The following is a 15,607-nucleotide window of genomic DNA, read 5'->3' as shown; positions in this document are numbered from 1 at the left end:
AAATAAACGGCGTTAATAACACACTTACTTACCTTATATTCAACAGCTCTGTCGCTGGCTTCTTTTCAGTTATTTCCTTAGATCAAATATAATGTTTAGTTAAGCTCACATATCTTAGCATCGGTAGTCACATCTCTACTGTACCAGACTCAAATGTGAACCACTGTTTGAACATCCCTTTATCTCAATAACGACCAGTAACACATGCTTATATATCTATGTACTTTACCCTTTCGATGCGCAAGTCGCTCGCAGATAATAAACATTAAACTATACAATAATTTTGTTTATAAATTTCTTGATATTATGAGTTCAATTTTGAATTCTGAATGAGAAATGCACTGAAATGAATACAAAAATGCTTATTTGTTGTTCAGTAGTTCTTGAGACAAGACTTTTATTTGTGGGATGTCTTCCAAATCTCTTCGATTTCGACGCTACGTTTGGGATATTTATATACAATGGTCTGTCTTATCTGGTAAGCGACAATAGTCATGCGGCGCAATTTTGTTACATTGCATTTACATAGATTGTGACCGTCAATTATCCAAAGTAAACTTTGAGATCGTAAAACAATTATTGCAGAATTTTCCCCTCATCTGTCCCGATTTGGCGTTCCTATCTTTGTTAATAATAATTTTGTTGTTGTAAGTCAGTATGCTTCGATTATAGATGCGTTTTTATAAATACGCACGTGATCAATGGGTATGAAATGCCAAGACCAGCAAGCGTGACAAAATCCTCATGCATTGACCACTATATGGAAAAGGATAGGAACTCTGTAGATAAATATCATTAAATTTAAGTATTAATGAATAGCAAAATTATTACACATGAGGAGACTTACTGTCTACCAAATTTGGAGGCCCTAAGTCACCGTGAGGAAAGCATGTGTACTCAAGTGGTCAAGTTTTGGTTTCGGTATAAGATCGACAGTGGCGGCGGGAATGGAAGGTGAATTTGCTATATAAGGGGCCAGTTCGGGCGAAGCGCACAAAATGTTGCACTTTTACCCTATTGTGCCCCAAAACATGTTTTTTCGGGGATGCACTTTTCCGGGGTTGCACTTTTATGTCTCTCTTCACTCATTGACAAGGAAGAGTGGCGGGCACCCACAATAACATTTATGCACGGAGGAGTCTTCGATAGAGAGATGGGCACTCCGGCTTGTAAAATACAGGCATGAACTTTTACGTTATCATCAAGGGTTGCACTTGGGAGTTTCCCTCGAAGATAAACGTAATTGTTAGCGTTATCATTTGCCAGTGCGTTATGACATTCGGGGACAACCGTAAGTACACAGAATTTCTAAGCAACTGGTAGTCTATATTATTCTGCGCAGTAAAATAAACAAAGAATCGTGCCAAAGGTGATATCGACTGCTCAGTGCAGAAGTGGGTAAGTGCAATAGCTACCATGTGTAGCTGCCATATGTATATGAGTACAATATACTGTATGTAAATTGCAAAATGTTCACAGGGCAGCTATTGCACTTCCCACTTCTGGCACTGAGCAGTCGATATGCCTGCTAATTAAGAAATAGAGCGTAATGCTCTATTCTTTACATCTATATAATTAATGTGTCCTAGCCGTAAAATCGTTGATAATGGGTAAGGCGCAGCCGAGCCCATAATTTGAACGGAAAACTGCCGAGCACACATTATTTGGATATGAGATGCGGCAACATTTATTTCTCTTTACCACAAAAATAATGGGCAATTAAAGACATGATTTCAAATACAATGCTTTCACGGGATGCGTTTTAACAAATAATGGGTGATTATTGAAAAATAATATGGTAATAGAATAATGGGTCGCGGGGTTAATACATTATATAAGTTTGTTTGAAATCGAACACATCATTTTATCTCTATGTCAAGGTATAAAATGCTGGTGAAAATAGTCACTCCCAAATTGGGGTTTTCCTGTCATTAAAAACATAGTAAAGAATAGTTTGAACTACCTATAATCACTCAATACTGCGATAACACAGCTATTAATGCCCAGTGAGTCCTATTAATGTTGAAATATTTATGTGCGTTACTTAGGTAACGAAACATTCTGAGTGAAATCTAATCTTTATTAGCATTAGATAAACCTTTATCATTTTTTGCTCTGCACACCGTTGAAACGATGCGGCGCTATAGAATTATAGTGATTTATAAATTTATGTGTTTGTATACACAAGCAGATTAAAAACCTAAAAAATATTAAACACTTATATTTTGACAAAGATTTATTCTGTTCTTTTGGGTGGTCTTTCTAGTATCTACTAGAAATACTGCCTGTCTCGAATTCGCATTGGATTGGTCTCTTTTTCAATGTATATGGCATCTACTATGACATTTAGGGCACGTGGTAAGCGATTCCTGACTCGTGACGTACTTGTACTGTGTTTGTAACTTCAGTTTGCGTCTGACGTCAGTGTCAATCAAACTCACTACGACCCTCGATTGGTTTAGAGCTAGTAAAGTGAAGGTCGACTCGTCTGGTGCTGATCGGAGGAAAGGAAGAGCAGAATATGGCGAAAAATTGCGTTCTTTTACAAGGCAACCCAACTTTTCTAGGCATTGTTGACATGGTGTGTTCGGGAAAGGAAGTTTCCTACTATAAAGACCTAACTTTTGAGACGGTTTGTATATTTAAAGGTGCAAAATTAACAATAAGGCGTCCTGTTTTACCGCCGCGTATAGCAACTCATCATCACGACACTTGTAAACAAACCTTACCGAATTTGATTGACAGATGACGTCAGACGCAAACTAGTCTTTTTAACTCTGTCTTTAATTATAGTTATAAACCTGACCTCTACTACATACACCGTCCAGAGAACAAAAGGACATTGTGAACATAATAATTTTGGAAGGAATAGGGATTCAACAGACATTCGGCTAAATCGACTGCTCGGTGTCAGAAGTGGGTAAATGCAATAGCTGCCATGTGTAGCTGCCATGTGTAGATGAGTACAATATATTGTGGGTAAATAGCCACATTTTCACAGGGCAGCTATTGCACTTACAAAATGAGTGTTAGTTGATCAGTCTTAAATTGATTTCTGCAATGACATGGTGTTCATAGGAGAAGTATTGTAGTTAGTAAAGGCTGTATTATAATGATTGGTACCCATCAAGTTCCAGTATGCACAAGTCTACATTAAATTGCAACATATGAGCTACCTTATAGGCCTAAATGTTACAAAATTACAAAAGCCTACAATGTTGCATAAATTGAAGAAGGCTTTTCAATAATCACCGATTGGTACCAATTATTTTGATACCGCCTGTATAGTAGATGTTATGAGCTTTATTAGCTTGGACTTTGACCCTAGGCCCGCGGTTTTCTTGTTTAAGACATAGTGTCATCAGAACTTCCGTAAAGCATTATGTAAACATTGAATCATGGAGATCACGAAATACTATAATTAATGTGCATATTGAATCACCCTGAACATTGTGAATTATGTCAAAATGACAAATAAATCTTCTTATCAAAAGAGAATGATAAAACATGTTTTAACACGAACTTATGTAACCAGTAATAAACGATAGAAGAAAGAACAATGGGTAATCGCTACTAGAGTTTTGATTATGTAATCAGATTCACAAAACGTTGTAAACGTAGAGTTGCATTATAGAAATCTCTTTTCCAAACAACACAGCTACATAGTATTAAATTTGCTATACCATTCATTGTGGAAGAGATATTTTAGCATGCCTCGTTGAGCACAGTCTGAAGATGGTATAACAAAAGATATAATTTATTCTATTCTATAGAATAAATTATGATTTGTTATGAGGTATACATCTGGGTTGCTATAATCCCATGCATAGTAACAGGTAAATAAAAAAGTAGGGCAAAAATGATATACCAAAATGGTTTAAAAGCACTTTGTAGGTAGAGATGTTTTATAAGTTCAGGACATGAGGTGATGAACATATTTATGTACTTCATAAGTTTGCAAGAAAGAAAAAAAGAAGAGGGGTACTGATGAAAATCATGGTATTACACCCCCTTAATGAACACTTGAACACTAAATGGCTAAGGTGTGTACAGAGAAGGTATAGCGCTGTAAATTTATAAACACTGAAACACGTAAAAAATATGAAGACTTTTTTTAACACAGGATAGTGTTAAAAGTGTGGTTTTTTTAAAGTGTCCCAAGATAATGTTAAAAGTGTCCCATAGACATGATAGATATAACAACATATTACATGTAATAAAAAAATAAAGCTATTACGGTTTTATTAGTCATGTAAGTGGTATGACAATTATTGGTCGTGAGCTTTTGCGGACTGGTTTGTTTTGTTTTGCTCCGTTGTGTAAATATCATGGATGTGGACTTCGAACTTTCAAGATGGCTCTTTGTACTGCAATGGTCATACAAACAAAATAGTATTACGGAGTTAAAGCGCATAATTTTGAAAGAAAAATATAGTACAAGACTGGCTGGACTGACTGGAAAAAATGTACCACACTAGCCTGCCACACCAAGAAGGTAGGATTATATAGAGTAATATAAGTTTTTAAATAATGTTAACTGAATCATTTATTTTTAGTTTTAATGGTGACGGGTCACTGGAGAATGTTTTTATGATGTTCCAAAATGGGTACGGATACATTCCAAAACCTTTTCAGATACGTCTGGGTTATTAGTACATTGTTTAAGTTCAATCAGGGAATTAAAGCGGACTTCAGCGGAAGTACAGCGCTATTATGTAATCCGTCTTTATTCTCTCATCGCATATCCTACTGTACAACAACCCGTACACGTGTGTCAAATTTCTGGTAACCGGTGTTTTCTTTTTTTATCCATGATTTGTATTGAAAAAACTTTGTATCGTGCATACGACAAGTCGCGTTCTGTCAGGGGCTTGGTTCAATTGTTTTATTTTTTAATTGAGTCATGAGAGTGCTTTGTACTTCGAACAAATTCACGCTGCCGGATCATCATACATGCAGTCTGGCACAGCCAAGATAGAAATATACATTACACTGTCCCAATCTATCCATTAACTTTAACACGGCTAGACACAAAATGCCACGATGATAACCACCGCGCATGCATGAATCCCACGTGATGCGATGACGCAATCACCCCAAGTGTTATATTCTCAGGGAATCGCTGGCCGGGCCTGCCAAACCCGGGTGGCTACCGGTCGGTGATCATGTGCTTGGCACGCGAAGGGTCTAAGGTTCAAATCCCGGGGGTACCAAGTGACATCTTCTCTCCTTTTTCGTTTCTTCTTTAACTTCCGATAGCAAAAAGCAGTATTCAGTGCTAGGTTAAGGTACTGATGATAAATCTTCCCTCTGTAGATATAATTAAAAAACGTTTGAGGTATTGTACTGTAACCATCGCAAACCTATGTCAATACTACGCTTCATCATTATACATGTTACCCTGATATATCTTATTTCGTTCAATTTACACAGGTTCATTGTACTTCAAGGTCTTCGTATTGTAACCACTGATCACACTATGGCGTGGAGACTGAGAGGAACAAAATCGTTAAAGATATTCCTCATCGTCATAGCTGTTGTCATACCAGCTTTTCTCTTCATATGGAATGGGGTCCGAATCCAAGAAATCCTAATGTCGAACTCTGACGACGGCTTTGGACGACAAAGACGATATGTAATGGAACCTTCTAAAAAACCCGTTGTACCAGAATATGTTCATTACGTGTGGACAAAAACAGAAGGAAAGTCCGACTTCCAATTCCATAATTTACTGAGCGTTTTAAGTGTCCAAAGGTACTTACGTCCAAAGATCATCATGTTTCATATATTGGCTGAAAAGATGTTTTTAGAAGGGAACGCATGGGACAAAGTAAAGAAAATGGAAAACATTAAAGTTGCATTAAGAACTTACTTAGGACCACGTGCACGAAGGAACCCAGACGACCCGATGGATTGGACGATTTTTGGTAAAAATGTTACAGATCCGTATCACCAATCGATTTTATGTAGGCTGAAAGCTTTGAAACAATATGGCGGTATATATTTAGATAATGACGTCATTATTACCGATTCTATGGATAGATTATTTTACTATGATTTTACAATTGGTAAAGATATGTCGTGTGTGAGCCCGGCGGTCATATTGTCGAAGAAAAACGCGCCATTTGTGCAGAAATGGTTGAGTACGTTCGAAGATTACGATGCAGATTTTTACAGGTCTGATGAGGCCTTATCAACGCTAGTGTCACAAAACAGATATTTGGCTTATGTGGAGAAGAATAAATTTAGTCGAAGAGATCTTAACAGAAACGGCTGTAAAAGTAACATATTTCATGGGAACTGTAGCCATGATAATAACTATGCTCTGAAATTGTACTACAGTTTTTATGGACAGAGACTGCATCCTACCGACATTAATACAATGCGGACTACATTCGGTGAAATCGCGAGAAGTATATACTACGGATCGCCAAAAATAAAACCGCGTGATCATGGTGTTTCTGGTTCTAAAAAATACGTTGTGCCAAATATAGTTCACTATGTGTGGTTTGGAGCTCATGAATTCAAATTTCACCATTTCTTAAGCGTCTTGAGCGCGCTTAAATTTCAAAAACCAGACAAGATTATGTTTCATACGGATGTTGAACCGGATGGTGGATGGTGGTATAGTTTTAAGCAGCAAGCGGGCGAAATTCTCCAAATTGTACATCGCGTTCAACCCGCTGTGGATAATATATCGCATAAATCAGATGTATCTCGTATAGAGGTGCTCCTCGAGTATGGAGGGATTTATCTCGAATCAGACGCCATGTTTGTTCGTAACATGGACGTTATACGTAAATACAACTACAGCATGGGGATGGACTCAGAGAGGACTTGCTTGAATAACGGTGTGATTTTATCAGCTCCACACTCACCGTTTTTGAAAATATACTACGATTCGTATAAAAATTCTGATGATGCTACGGAGTGGGATTCATGCGAAGAATCGTATCGGTTAGCAAGGGAACACCCCAATTTAATTCATATTGAACCATCGTCACTTTCCCGCCCTCAATGGACTGATTGGTGGGACATGAACAGAGCATGGCGAGATGGCGCACTTGTGGATTGGTCTCATAGTTACGCAATACACTGGATTTATAGTTACCATGAAGATGAACATGACCCGGAACAAATCAAAACAATGAACACAACTTTTGGTGAAGTAGCTAGGCATATCTATTATGGCAATAAAGATATTATTTGGGACGATGAGTATGAGGACTACAAATGAAAATGAAATATTATTGTTTTGTACCACTTATATTGGTGACGCATATGAGAATTCCGCTCTCAACTAAATTGATATTAAGGGCGTTGGCTCTAAAAATGTTAGGCCTTGTTATGCAAATAAGACAATTTCACGTTCCGTGACTTTCACTCTGGGAGCTTGTTTCTTTGTTATGCTAAATTGTTTCCCTATTTCCTGTGCACAAGGTCCTTCTAGAGTGTATCGCACGAGTATAACGTGCGATGTAAATATCGCGATAGTTGTGTCAAGGAATGTAATGACCATCATTTGATTTTCAAAGGGAGAATGCGAGCATCTGCTTGAATGTTTTACATTACGTTTTCAAAAATGTTTTAGTAATGTTATTAAAACGATTTTGTACTCTTTTCTGTAAAACGTGTGTTTGCTGGGTCGTTATTGAGCTTCGCGCAGCTGAGACGTATAAATAAGACGTGAGACGAATAGCGATATATACGCACAGATTATACGTCACTGCTTCAACGATACACGTTGCCATATCAAGCAATATCACAAAAGTGAAGCTTACGGAAAACTACCTAATATGGTGGTATAGGTGACAAGAAATACATTTTTTTTTCAACATTGTTGTAGTGTGGTTGTGGTTACCTGTTACCTATGGCTTAATTAAGTTTCAGTAAAATAATGTGGCAAGTTAAAAATACAAAATATAGCTCAACATTGAAAAATAGAAGCATTTTAACCAGTTCGTGTGAAGCACCAAGTTCATGAAGTTATAAAAGAAATCAGGGACCACTTATTCCCATATTACATATCAACATTATTTCCCTAATGTGTTGGCAACACATATCCAAAATTCCGAAATCCGTTGATAGTTAGCTTTCCAAAATGAAGTGAATTTAAAACATCAGTGATGTACCACCTTTTGGCTTCTACCTTTAAAAGCATGTAAGCTACATTGATACCGATGCCACCAATAGAACGAGAAGATTTGCCCCTTCATTTTGCATACCACTTTGTCCATTTTTTTTTCATTTCTTCACAAAATGCAAAAAAATGCAAAAAAAAATGCAATGGGTGTAGTACCCCCTTAAGTGGGAAAGTATGGCAATTAAATACTTTCGATTAATTATGTTAATACTACTTTCGAGGTTTGAGGAAGTAGGGTAGATTTGTTATAACTGTCTATCAGTTCTATCCATCGAACATTCTGCAACAAAACATCATTATGTTAAGATATGATTCTCTTCTGTGGACAACTACAATGAATGTGATTTGAGACTTTCCTTGTTCTGCCTATGAGAACTTATTATATTAACATTCAACAGAGTTGTCACCGATTCTACAGTAACATCATTATGGACAGCATAAACGAGCTTCGCGTTCAGGTAACATAATAAATTTTTATTCCAGTATTTCGTCTCAGTGATATCAGTTTTGGGAAAAGAAAAAATGTAATGTTTTAGCATGATTTTAAAGTAGGTGTACCAGTTTATTTAATTTAATCCTGTTATTGTTTTTATTTTAAAGTACGATGGTTCGATCAACAGCCTCACCAATACTTTTTCCTATGAAAATGGCGATTTGGTATTGGTGGAAATCTCAAATTTGCTCAGTGACTTTGTGAAAACATGTTTGAGCTGAAAAATATTTTGTTCGGATTTTTGCGAGCTCAAGTCATGAAATACACTGGGGAAGTATACTTGTCATTCACGCAGTATTATATAGGTTTTTAAATACACATTGGTTCGCATTTCAAAAGGGATTGAAATACCTGTATATGAAACATAATGCGTAGGAAGTAAGTTAACCCCTGGGCACTACTGGTCATCTAACAGCATTTCTGATTGGTTGATAACTTGAAATGCTCATTTCAATTGCCAATTATGTCTAGGCTTTAAACTATTTATGGTCAAACTTGCATTTGCAGATGAACTTATTAATACCCTCCTTGATTTGTTCAAAATTGGACACAATATTCATTTTGGCCATTCGGCAGGTAGTTCTCATGGGGTTACGGTCATTTAAGATTGGGGGGAAATAGTACATGGTGAAATCGAATCATCCATCTGTAAAAATATATTATTTCATGTTCTTGGATTTTGATACGTTTCGAGCTGTTGTAGTGTTGAAAAGAATTTGTCATTCTTTGCAGGTCTCTACTACCTCTCAGCACTGCGTTTACTTTTTTGTCATTAATGCCCCAGAATGAAAGCAGAAGAAGAGCATTTTTTTCTCGGTGGGGTTTTGAACCAGACACGCGCTCGGCCACACCTTGTCACGGGGTCCATCTTTGCCGGTCAAGCTTTTCGTGCCCATACAGGATGTATCAAAATGATTGGTACCCACCAATATCCAGCGAGCATGGCCAAAATGCCACATAAAAATGTAGGATAACATCCGCCTTTTTTGTAGATTTATGTTATAAAAGGTCAACAAACTATAAGTTGTAGTTATTCCAAGAGGATCTAATGTTGAATGTGGAAGAAGCAGACGTTTCATTATTAGACAAAGCTGATGGGTACCAATGATTTTGATACACCCTGTATGACCATTCGCATGATGACACAATCGCATCACGTGGGATACCCGCGCTTGCAGATGCTTTGTGAATTGAGATCTTTTGATGTTTGGTTCGGTTAGGGTTAAGTTTCTCATATAGGAAGAAAATAAAGGTGTCATTAAGGGACCGGGAATGAGCGTTTTGAGCGTTTCGACAGTATTTTTTGTGGGACATGAGAGCACATCAGACATATCGAATTGCATTCTGAATACGAAGAATGTCTTTCTGATATCAAATAATTTTCATTTTTGAAATTCACGATAGAATACAATTTTTATGAGAAATTATTAAAATTTGATATTGTTCACATTTTTGATATATAACAGTCCTCGAAGTAAATTTTATAAATCTAATGATATATTCTTTTAAAGTGTATGTAGCTGGGAGGAAAAGCCGACGATCAATTGAAACTTTTGACCTTTTTAACCAAAAAACCTAATTTTTTTTGGTGTTTGGGAGGAAAAAATCGATATCTTCAATACGAAAGGTCAAAATTTTCAATTGATCGTCGGCTTTTCATCCCACCTACATACACTTAAAGTATAAATCACCAGATTTATAAAGTTTACTTCGAGTACTGCTAAATATCAAAAATATCAATTTTTAATCATTTGCCATAAAATGTGTATTATATTGCGAATTTCAAAAGATCAAAATTATTTCATATCAGAAGGACATTCTTCGTATTCAGAATGCAATTCGATATGTCTGATGTCCTCTAATGTCCCACAATAAATACTGTCCAAACGTTCATACCACATCCCTTAAGCAGCAATAAAAAGCACCATTATGAATAATTCTAATGTTAACATTACGGTATATTTTTATATCTTGTTCGAATTATAGACAGATGATAGATACATCGGACATTCACGTGGAAGTCACGGAAATTATCACTCCGCAATAATCTTGGTGTTTCTTCTCGGCACTTTAGGAATAGCACTCGCTTTTGCTCCTGTTTTGGTCTTACCGTCTTATAATCCAATTAAACTTGGTGCCAATGTGACAAATTTTAACAAAATATTAGGAGGAATTTTGGCTCTCACAGTTGCGACTACTAGTTTGTGCCTCGTCGTCGGTAAACGAAGGCTTGAAGAGAAAGGATACGTACAGTTTTCAATCATGAGTAGAACGAATCGTGATATCAACCATTCAACTTCAGGTGATAACAGGCATCGTAATTCACGTTCCCGAGTATACAAGAATGTAAATCGATGTCAAACTGTGATATTTGGAATAGGAGGGGCTGTGTATCTTGTAATTGGTATAATTCAGAATATATGCAGTCAAGATACAATTGGAGAAACGGCTGCTACAACGGCAGAGAAAGTTATGCACTTGATCTCGCTTATGACTCAAATGGTCTTCCTTATTAAGTATGAAGGTGCATCGCTACAAAACGTCACTCTTTTACACTACGCCATCGCTTTGATGATTGCTGACAAAGTCTGGATGTGGATCTCTCTTACCCTCAGTAGCGCAGCCGATATTGCTTACCAAACAGATGCAAACAATTCAAATAACACACATTGGTCCCTATTGGAAGCTTCAGTAAGCTTTCTAGAACCAATCTATATCGAGTTCTTAATCACATGTGTAGGTATATTCCTCTACATGTGGTCATCAATGGGAAAGAATGTACAGAGGCGATTTGATGTTGAACCAGAATCTGATGACGAAGTCTATTCTCCTAATCATACATATGGTTCAATTATTACGGAAAGCGAAGAGCGTCGTCGTCTGCTGTCTAATGACGGTGATTCTGAATCACAACGCGACTGGTTTAGCTCAAGAAGCAATAGCGAGTTACAATATACAAGTACTTTGTTTTCAAAAATAGCCAAAAGAGTTGGTGTCTTACTTGTTGTTATTGTAAGCGTAGGTTATACAATTGTTGGTTTTATTTTACGCGATGGGCCATTAGAATACATCACTGACAGTATTGGACCGTATAACCGACTAAACATTCTGTTGGGAATCAAAATTGCTCTTTTTGGCCCACTTACTGTCCTTTGTATGATATCAGCGTATAGAATGTACAAAAAGACCAGATATTACCCCGCCCCTCTTTCCCCCAACGACTACTTGTTACTTGGCGCAACTGCTGGTATCTTCCTTTGGTTTTTGTTTAAGTTAATTGCAGCAACGGTCAACACAGAAGAAAACCCATTGACATTTATAGGCTATATCGCTGTGCAAATTGTATGTATATTACATATATGGGTTCAAACTCAATTTCTGTTAGGCGCTCAGAGCATTCATAGCAGAGGATATCGGTTGTCTGCATTGACCCAAGCTTGTTTGGTATACCTGGCTGGTATCAACGCATCAGAATGGTTACAGGTTTCTTTAGAGCGAGAGACATTAATACACAATCACGGCAGTAAAATAAGTCCGGTATTAAATGCTGTATATGGCGATAAAGGCAACCTCATTTTAATATATGTGCTCTATCCATTTATAGAATTATTCCGATTTCATTCTGTGGTCATGGCATACGAAATTTTGATTTGACGTCAACCAGAATCTGATGACGAAGTCTATTCTCCTAATCATACATATGGTTCAATTATTACGAAAAGCGAAGAGCGTCGTCGTCTGCTGTCTAATGACAGTGATTCCGAATCACAACGCGACTGGTTTAGCTCAACAAGCAATAGCGAGTTACAATATACAAGTACCTTGTTTTCAAAAATAGCCAAACATACTGCAGTTACTGTCCGTTTTCCTATACACAATACACAGTGCTCTCACCATTGACGCGTGACCCCTACAAATGATGTATGTTGGGAGAATGGACACTTGCCTAGTTAACATCACTGTGTGAAAAATAACCAGTCAATATTTTATTTATTCTCCAAAACTTCTAGCAAATATATTTCTCTAACATGACCTAAAACTAATGTTCAGAAATGGTCGCACTTTTGTAAAATATGAGTGAGGGCAAGGCATAGCTAGCCAACTCCCCATGTTAATTGAATGGCGATTTGACCAAAAATATTGGTATCGGACCGCTCACTTCTGAAGGATGCCACAAAAAAACGGTAAAAGCTACATTTAAATTATTCTAAATAGGTTCTAGAAAATAAAGTTTTGTAACATGTCCTAAATTTTTAGCTAATTTAGATGTTTGGAGTGGGTCGCACTTTTGTGTTTAAGGAAGGATATGTAAACGACAGATAACACCAAAAATATGAAGAAATTATTTCCAAACCGTGTTAAGTCAACAATCATTATGTTGCTCATTTTGAAGAATGCTGGTTAACAAAAAGCAGGTCTTTGTCTCATTTCGTGAACAAAAGTACACATACAAGTGTTTCCTTTCGGTTCCTGTATAATCGGTTACCCAACTGAAGCTATAAATACCAGCTTTATTGCGATGTCGCACATTGAAAACAGACACTTGTTCACAACCAGAGAAGATCTGATTTAATCAGTTGAGCTGCTTCAATGAGTGTTATCTTGGTTTAATAGCTTTTAATGGGGTTTAATCCTGCAAAGGTCGAGATGAGTTCTACTGTAGACATGACTGCATCATGAAGAGTTGGTGTCTTACTTGTAGTTATTGTAAGCATAGGTTATTCAATTGTTGGTTTTATTTTACGCGATGGGCCACTAGAATAGGCTACATCACTGACAGTATTGGACCGTACAACCGAGGAAACATTCTGTTGGGAATCAAAATTGCTCTTTGTGGTCCACTTACTGTCCTTTGTATGATATCAGCGTATGGAATGTACAAAAAGACCAGACATTACCCCGCCCCTCTTTCCCCTAACGACTACTTGTTACTTGTCGCAACTGCAACTGCTGGTATCTTCCTTTGGTTTCCGGGTTTGGTTTATGTTTAAGATAATTGCAGCAACAGTCACCACAGAAGAAAACCCATTGATATTTATAGGCTATATCGTTGTGCAAGTTGTATGTATACTACATATATGGGTTCACACCCAATTTCTGTTTGGCGCAAATAGCATTCATAGCAGAGGATATCGGTTGTCTGCATTGACCATGATGCAGTCATGTCTACAGTAGAATTCATCTCGACCTTTGCAGGACTTAACCCCATTAAAAGCTATTAAACCAAGATAACACTCATTGAAACAGCTCAACTGATTAAATCGGATCTTCTCTGGTTGTGCACAAGTGACTGTTTTCATGTGCGATATCACAATAAAGCTGGTATTCATAGCTTCAGTTGGGTAACCGATTATAAAGGAAACGAAAGGAAACAATGTTATGTGTGGCTTTGTTCACGAAATCAGACAATGTCGTGCTTTTGTAAACCAGCATTCTTGAAAATGAGCAACATAATGATTTTTGACTTAACACGGTTTAGAAATAATTTCTTCATATTTTTGGTGTTATCTGTCGTTTACATATCCTTCCTAAAACACCAAAGTACGAGTATTTCCAAACATCTAAATTTGCTAAAATTTAGGACATGTTACAAAACTATATTGTCTAGAATTTTAGAAGAGTACTTTTAATATTGGCCGGTTATTTTTCACACAGCGACGTTAACTAGGCAATGTACTATTACCTATAACATTAACTAAAACACCAAAGTACGAATATTTCCAAACATCTAAATTAGCTAAAAATTTAGGACATGTTAAAAACTATATTTTCTAGAACTTTAGAAGAGTACTTTTAATATTGGCCGGTTATTTTTCACACAGCGACGTTAACTAGTCATATCCCCATACTGTTAACGTAGGGCTATTTGTAAAGGTCACGCGTCAATGGGAAAGAGCACTGTGTATTGTGTATAGGAAAACGGACAGTAACTGCAGTATGCCCAAGCTTGTTTGGTATACCTGGCTGGTAGCAACGCATCAACTTGGTTACAAGTTGCGTTAGAGCGAGAGACAATAATACACAATCGTCCGTATTCCATAGTGGCGTATAGTGGGGCGCCGCGAATAAACAATTTTTCGAGAAAATCGGGTTTGAAGAAATGCCAATTTAAAATCGAGTTGTGTAAATCATACATTCATTATATTTTGTAAATGATGTGAAATTTCTGTAGTAAACTAAATAGATTTTATTGTTATATATTTTTCAAAAGAAATAAATACATACTATTGCTGGCAAACTGACAATAAAACTATACGTCACTATGGAAAACGAACAAAACGCAATACCCTAACCTTACGTTAACCGTACGCCACCTCGGTCGCCGTGTAATCCCTATGGCGTTACTTTTCGTCGTTCGTATTCCATAGTGGCGTATAGGTCAGATACGCGTACGCCACTATGACATACGATGTTTTTCATTTTTGCCGATATTTCATAATTATAAAATGTGTATAAAAAGTGGCGTATGGTCGATACGCCACTATGGAATACAAAAAATGTCACTTTGTAACTATACGCCACATTTAATTAATTAATTACTAATTAATTAGCAAATTATGACTGATGAGAAAAGAAAAAATGAAAGAGAACATCATTAAAAACATATGTGCCAATTTTCAAAAAAATGACCAAAAATGACTATTCGCCACTATGGAATACAGCCGACGATTATCACGGTAGTAAAATAAGTCCGGTATTAAGGTTACACAAAGAGACGTATAAAAAACGTATAAAAGACGTATAAAGCTGTTCTCTAAAACAGAGTTTTCTCAGTAATCAAATATCGCAGCGAGTGAAATGTTGGTGCATTGGATGTAGCTTAACATTTTTGTGTGTGTTATATACAAATTATTAGAATAAATTTGAAAATCCTTCGTTTAAAGCATTTTTACCCACCATGTTCACAAGATCAAAAACACGTTCCATGAGGTTTTTTTTTTTTCAAATGTGCGCTCCGTATAAATCCAAAC

At 36.8% G+C, this 15,607-nt stretch overlaps 1 protein-coding gene across 1 annotated transcript; it reads left to right on the top strand.

The window, feature by feature from the left end:
- The first annotated feature begins 7,767 nt into the window (after positions 1 to 7,767).
- Positions 7,768 to 12,290, top strand: LOC140171086 (uncharacterized). The gene is made up of 2 exons (XM_072194256.1): positions 7,768 to 8,601; positions 10,623 to 12,290. The coding sequence occupies exons 1-2, from the start codon at positions 8,512 to 8,514 to the stop codon at positions 12,288 to 12,290; spliced, it is 1,758 nt and encodes a 585-aa protein (XP_072050357.1). The 5' UTR covers positions 7,768 to 8,511.
- Positions 12,291 to 15,607: the final 3,317 nt, after the last annotated feature.

This window comes from Amphiura filiformis, chromosome 15, assembly GCF_039555335.1.
Source record: "Amphiura filiformis chromosome 15, Afil_fr2py, whole genome shotgun sequence".
In the NCBI taxonomy this organism is placed as follows: Eukaryota; Metazoa; Echinodermata; class Ophiuroidea; order Amphilepidida; family Amphiuridae; genus Amphiura; species Amphiura filiformis.
Note: the sequence above shows the minus strand (reverse complement) of the source record. Positions and strands in the feature narration are given on the sequence as shown.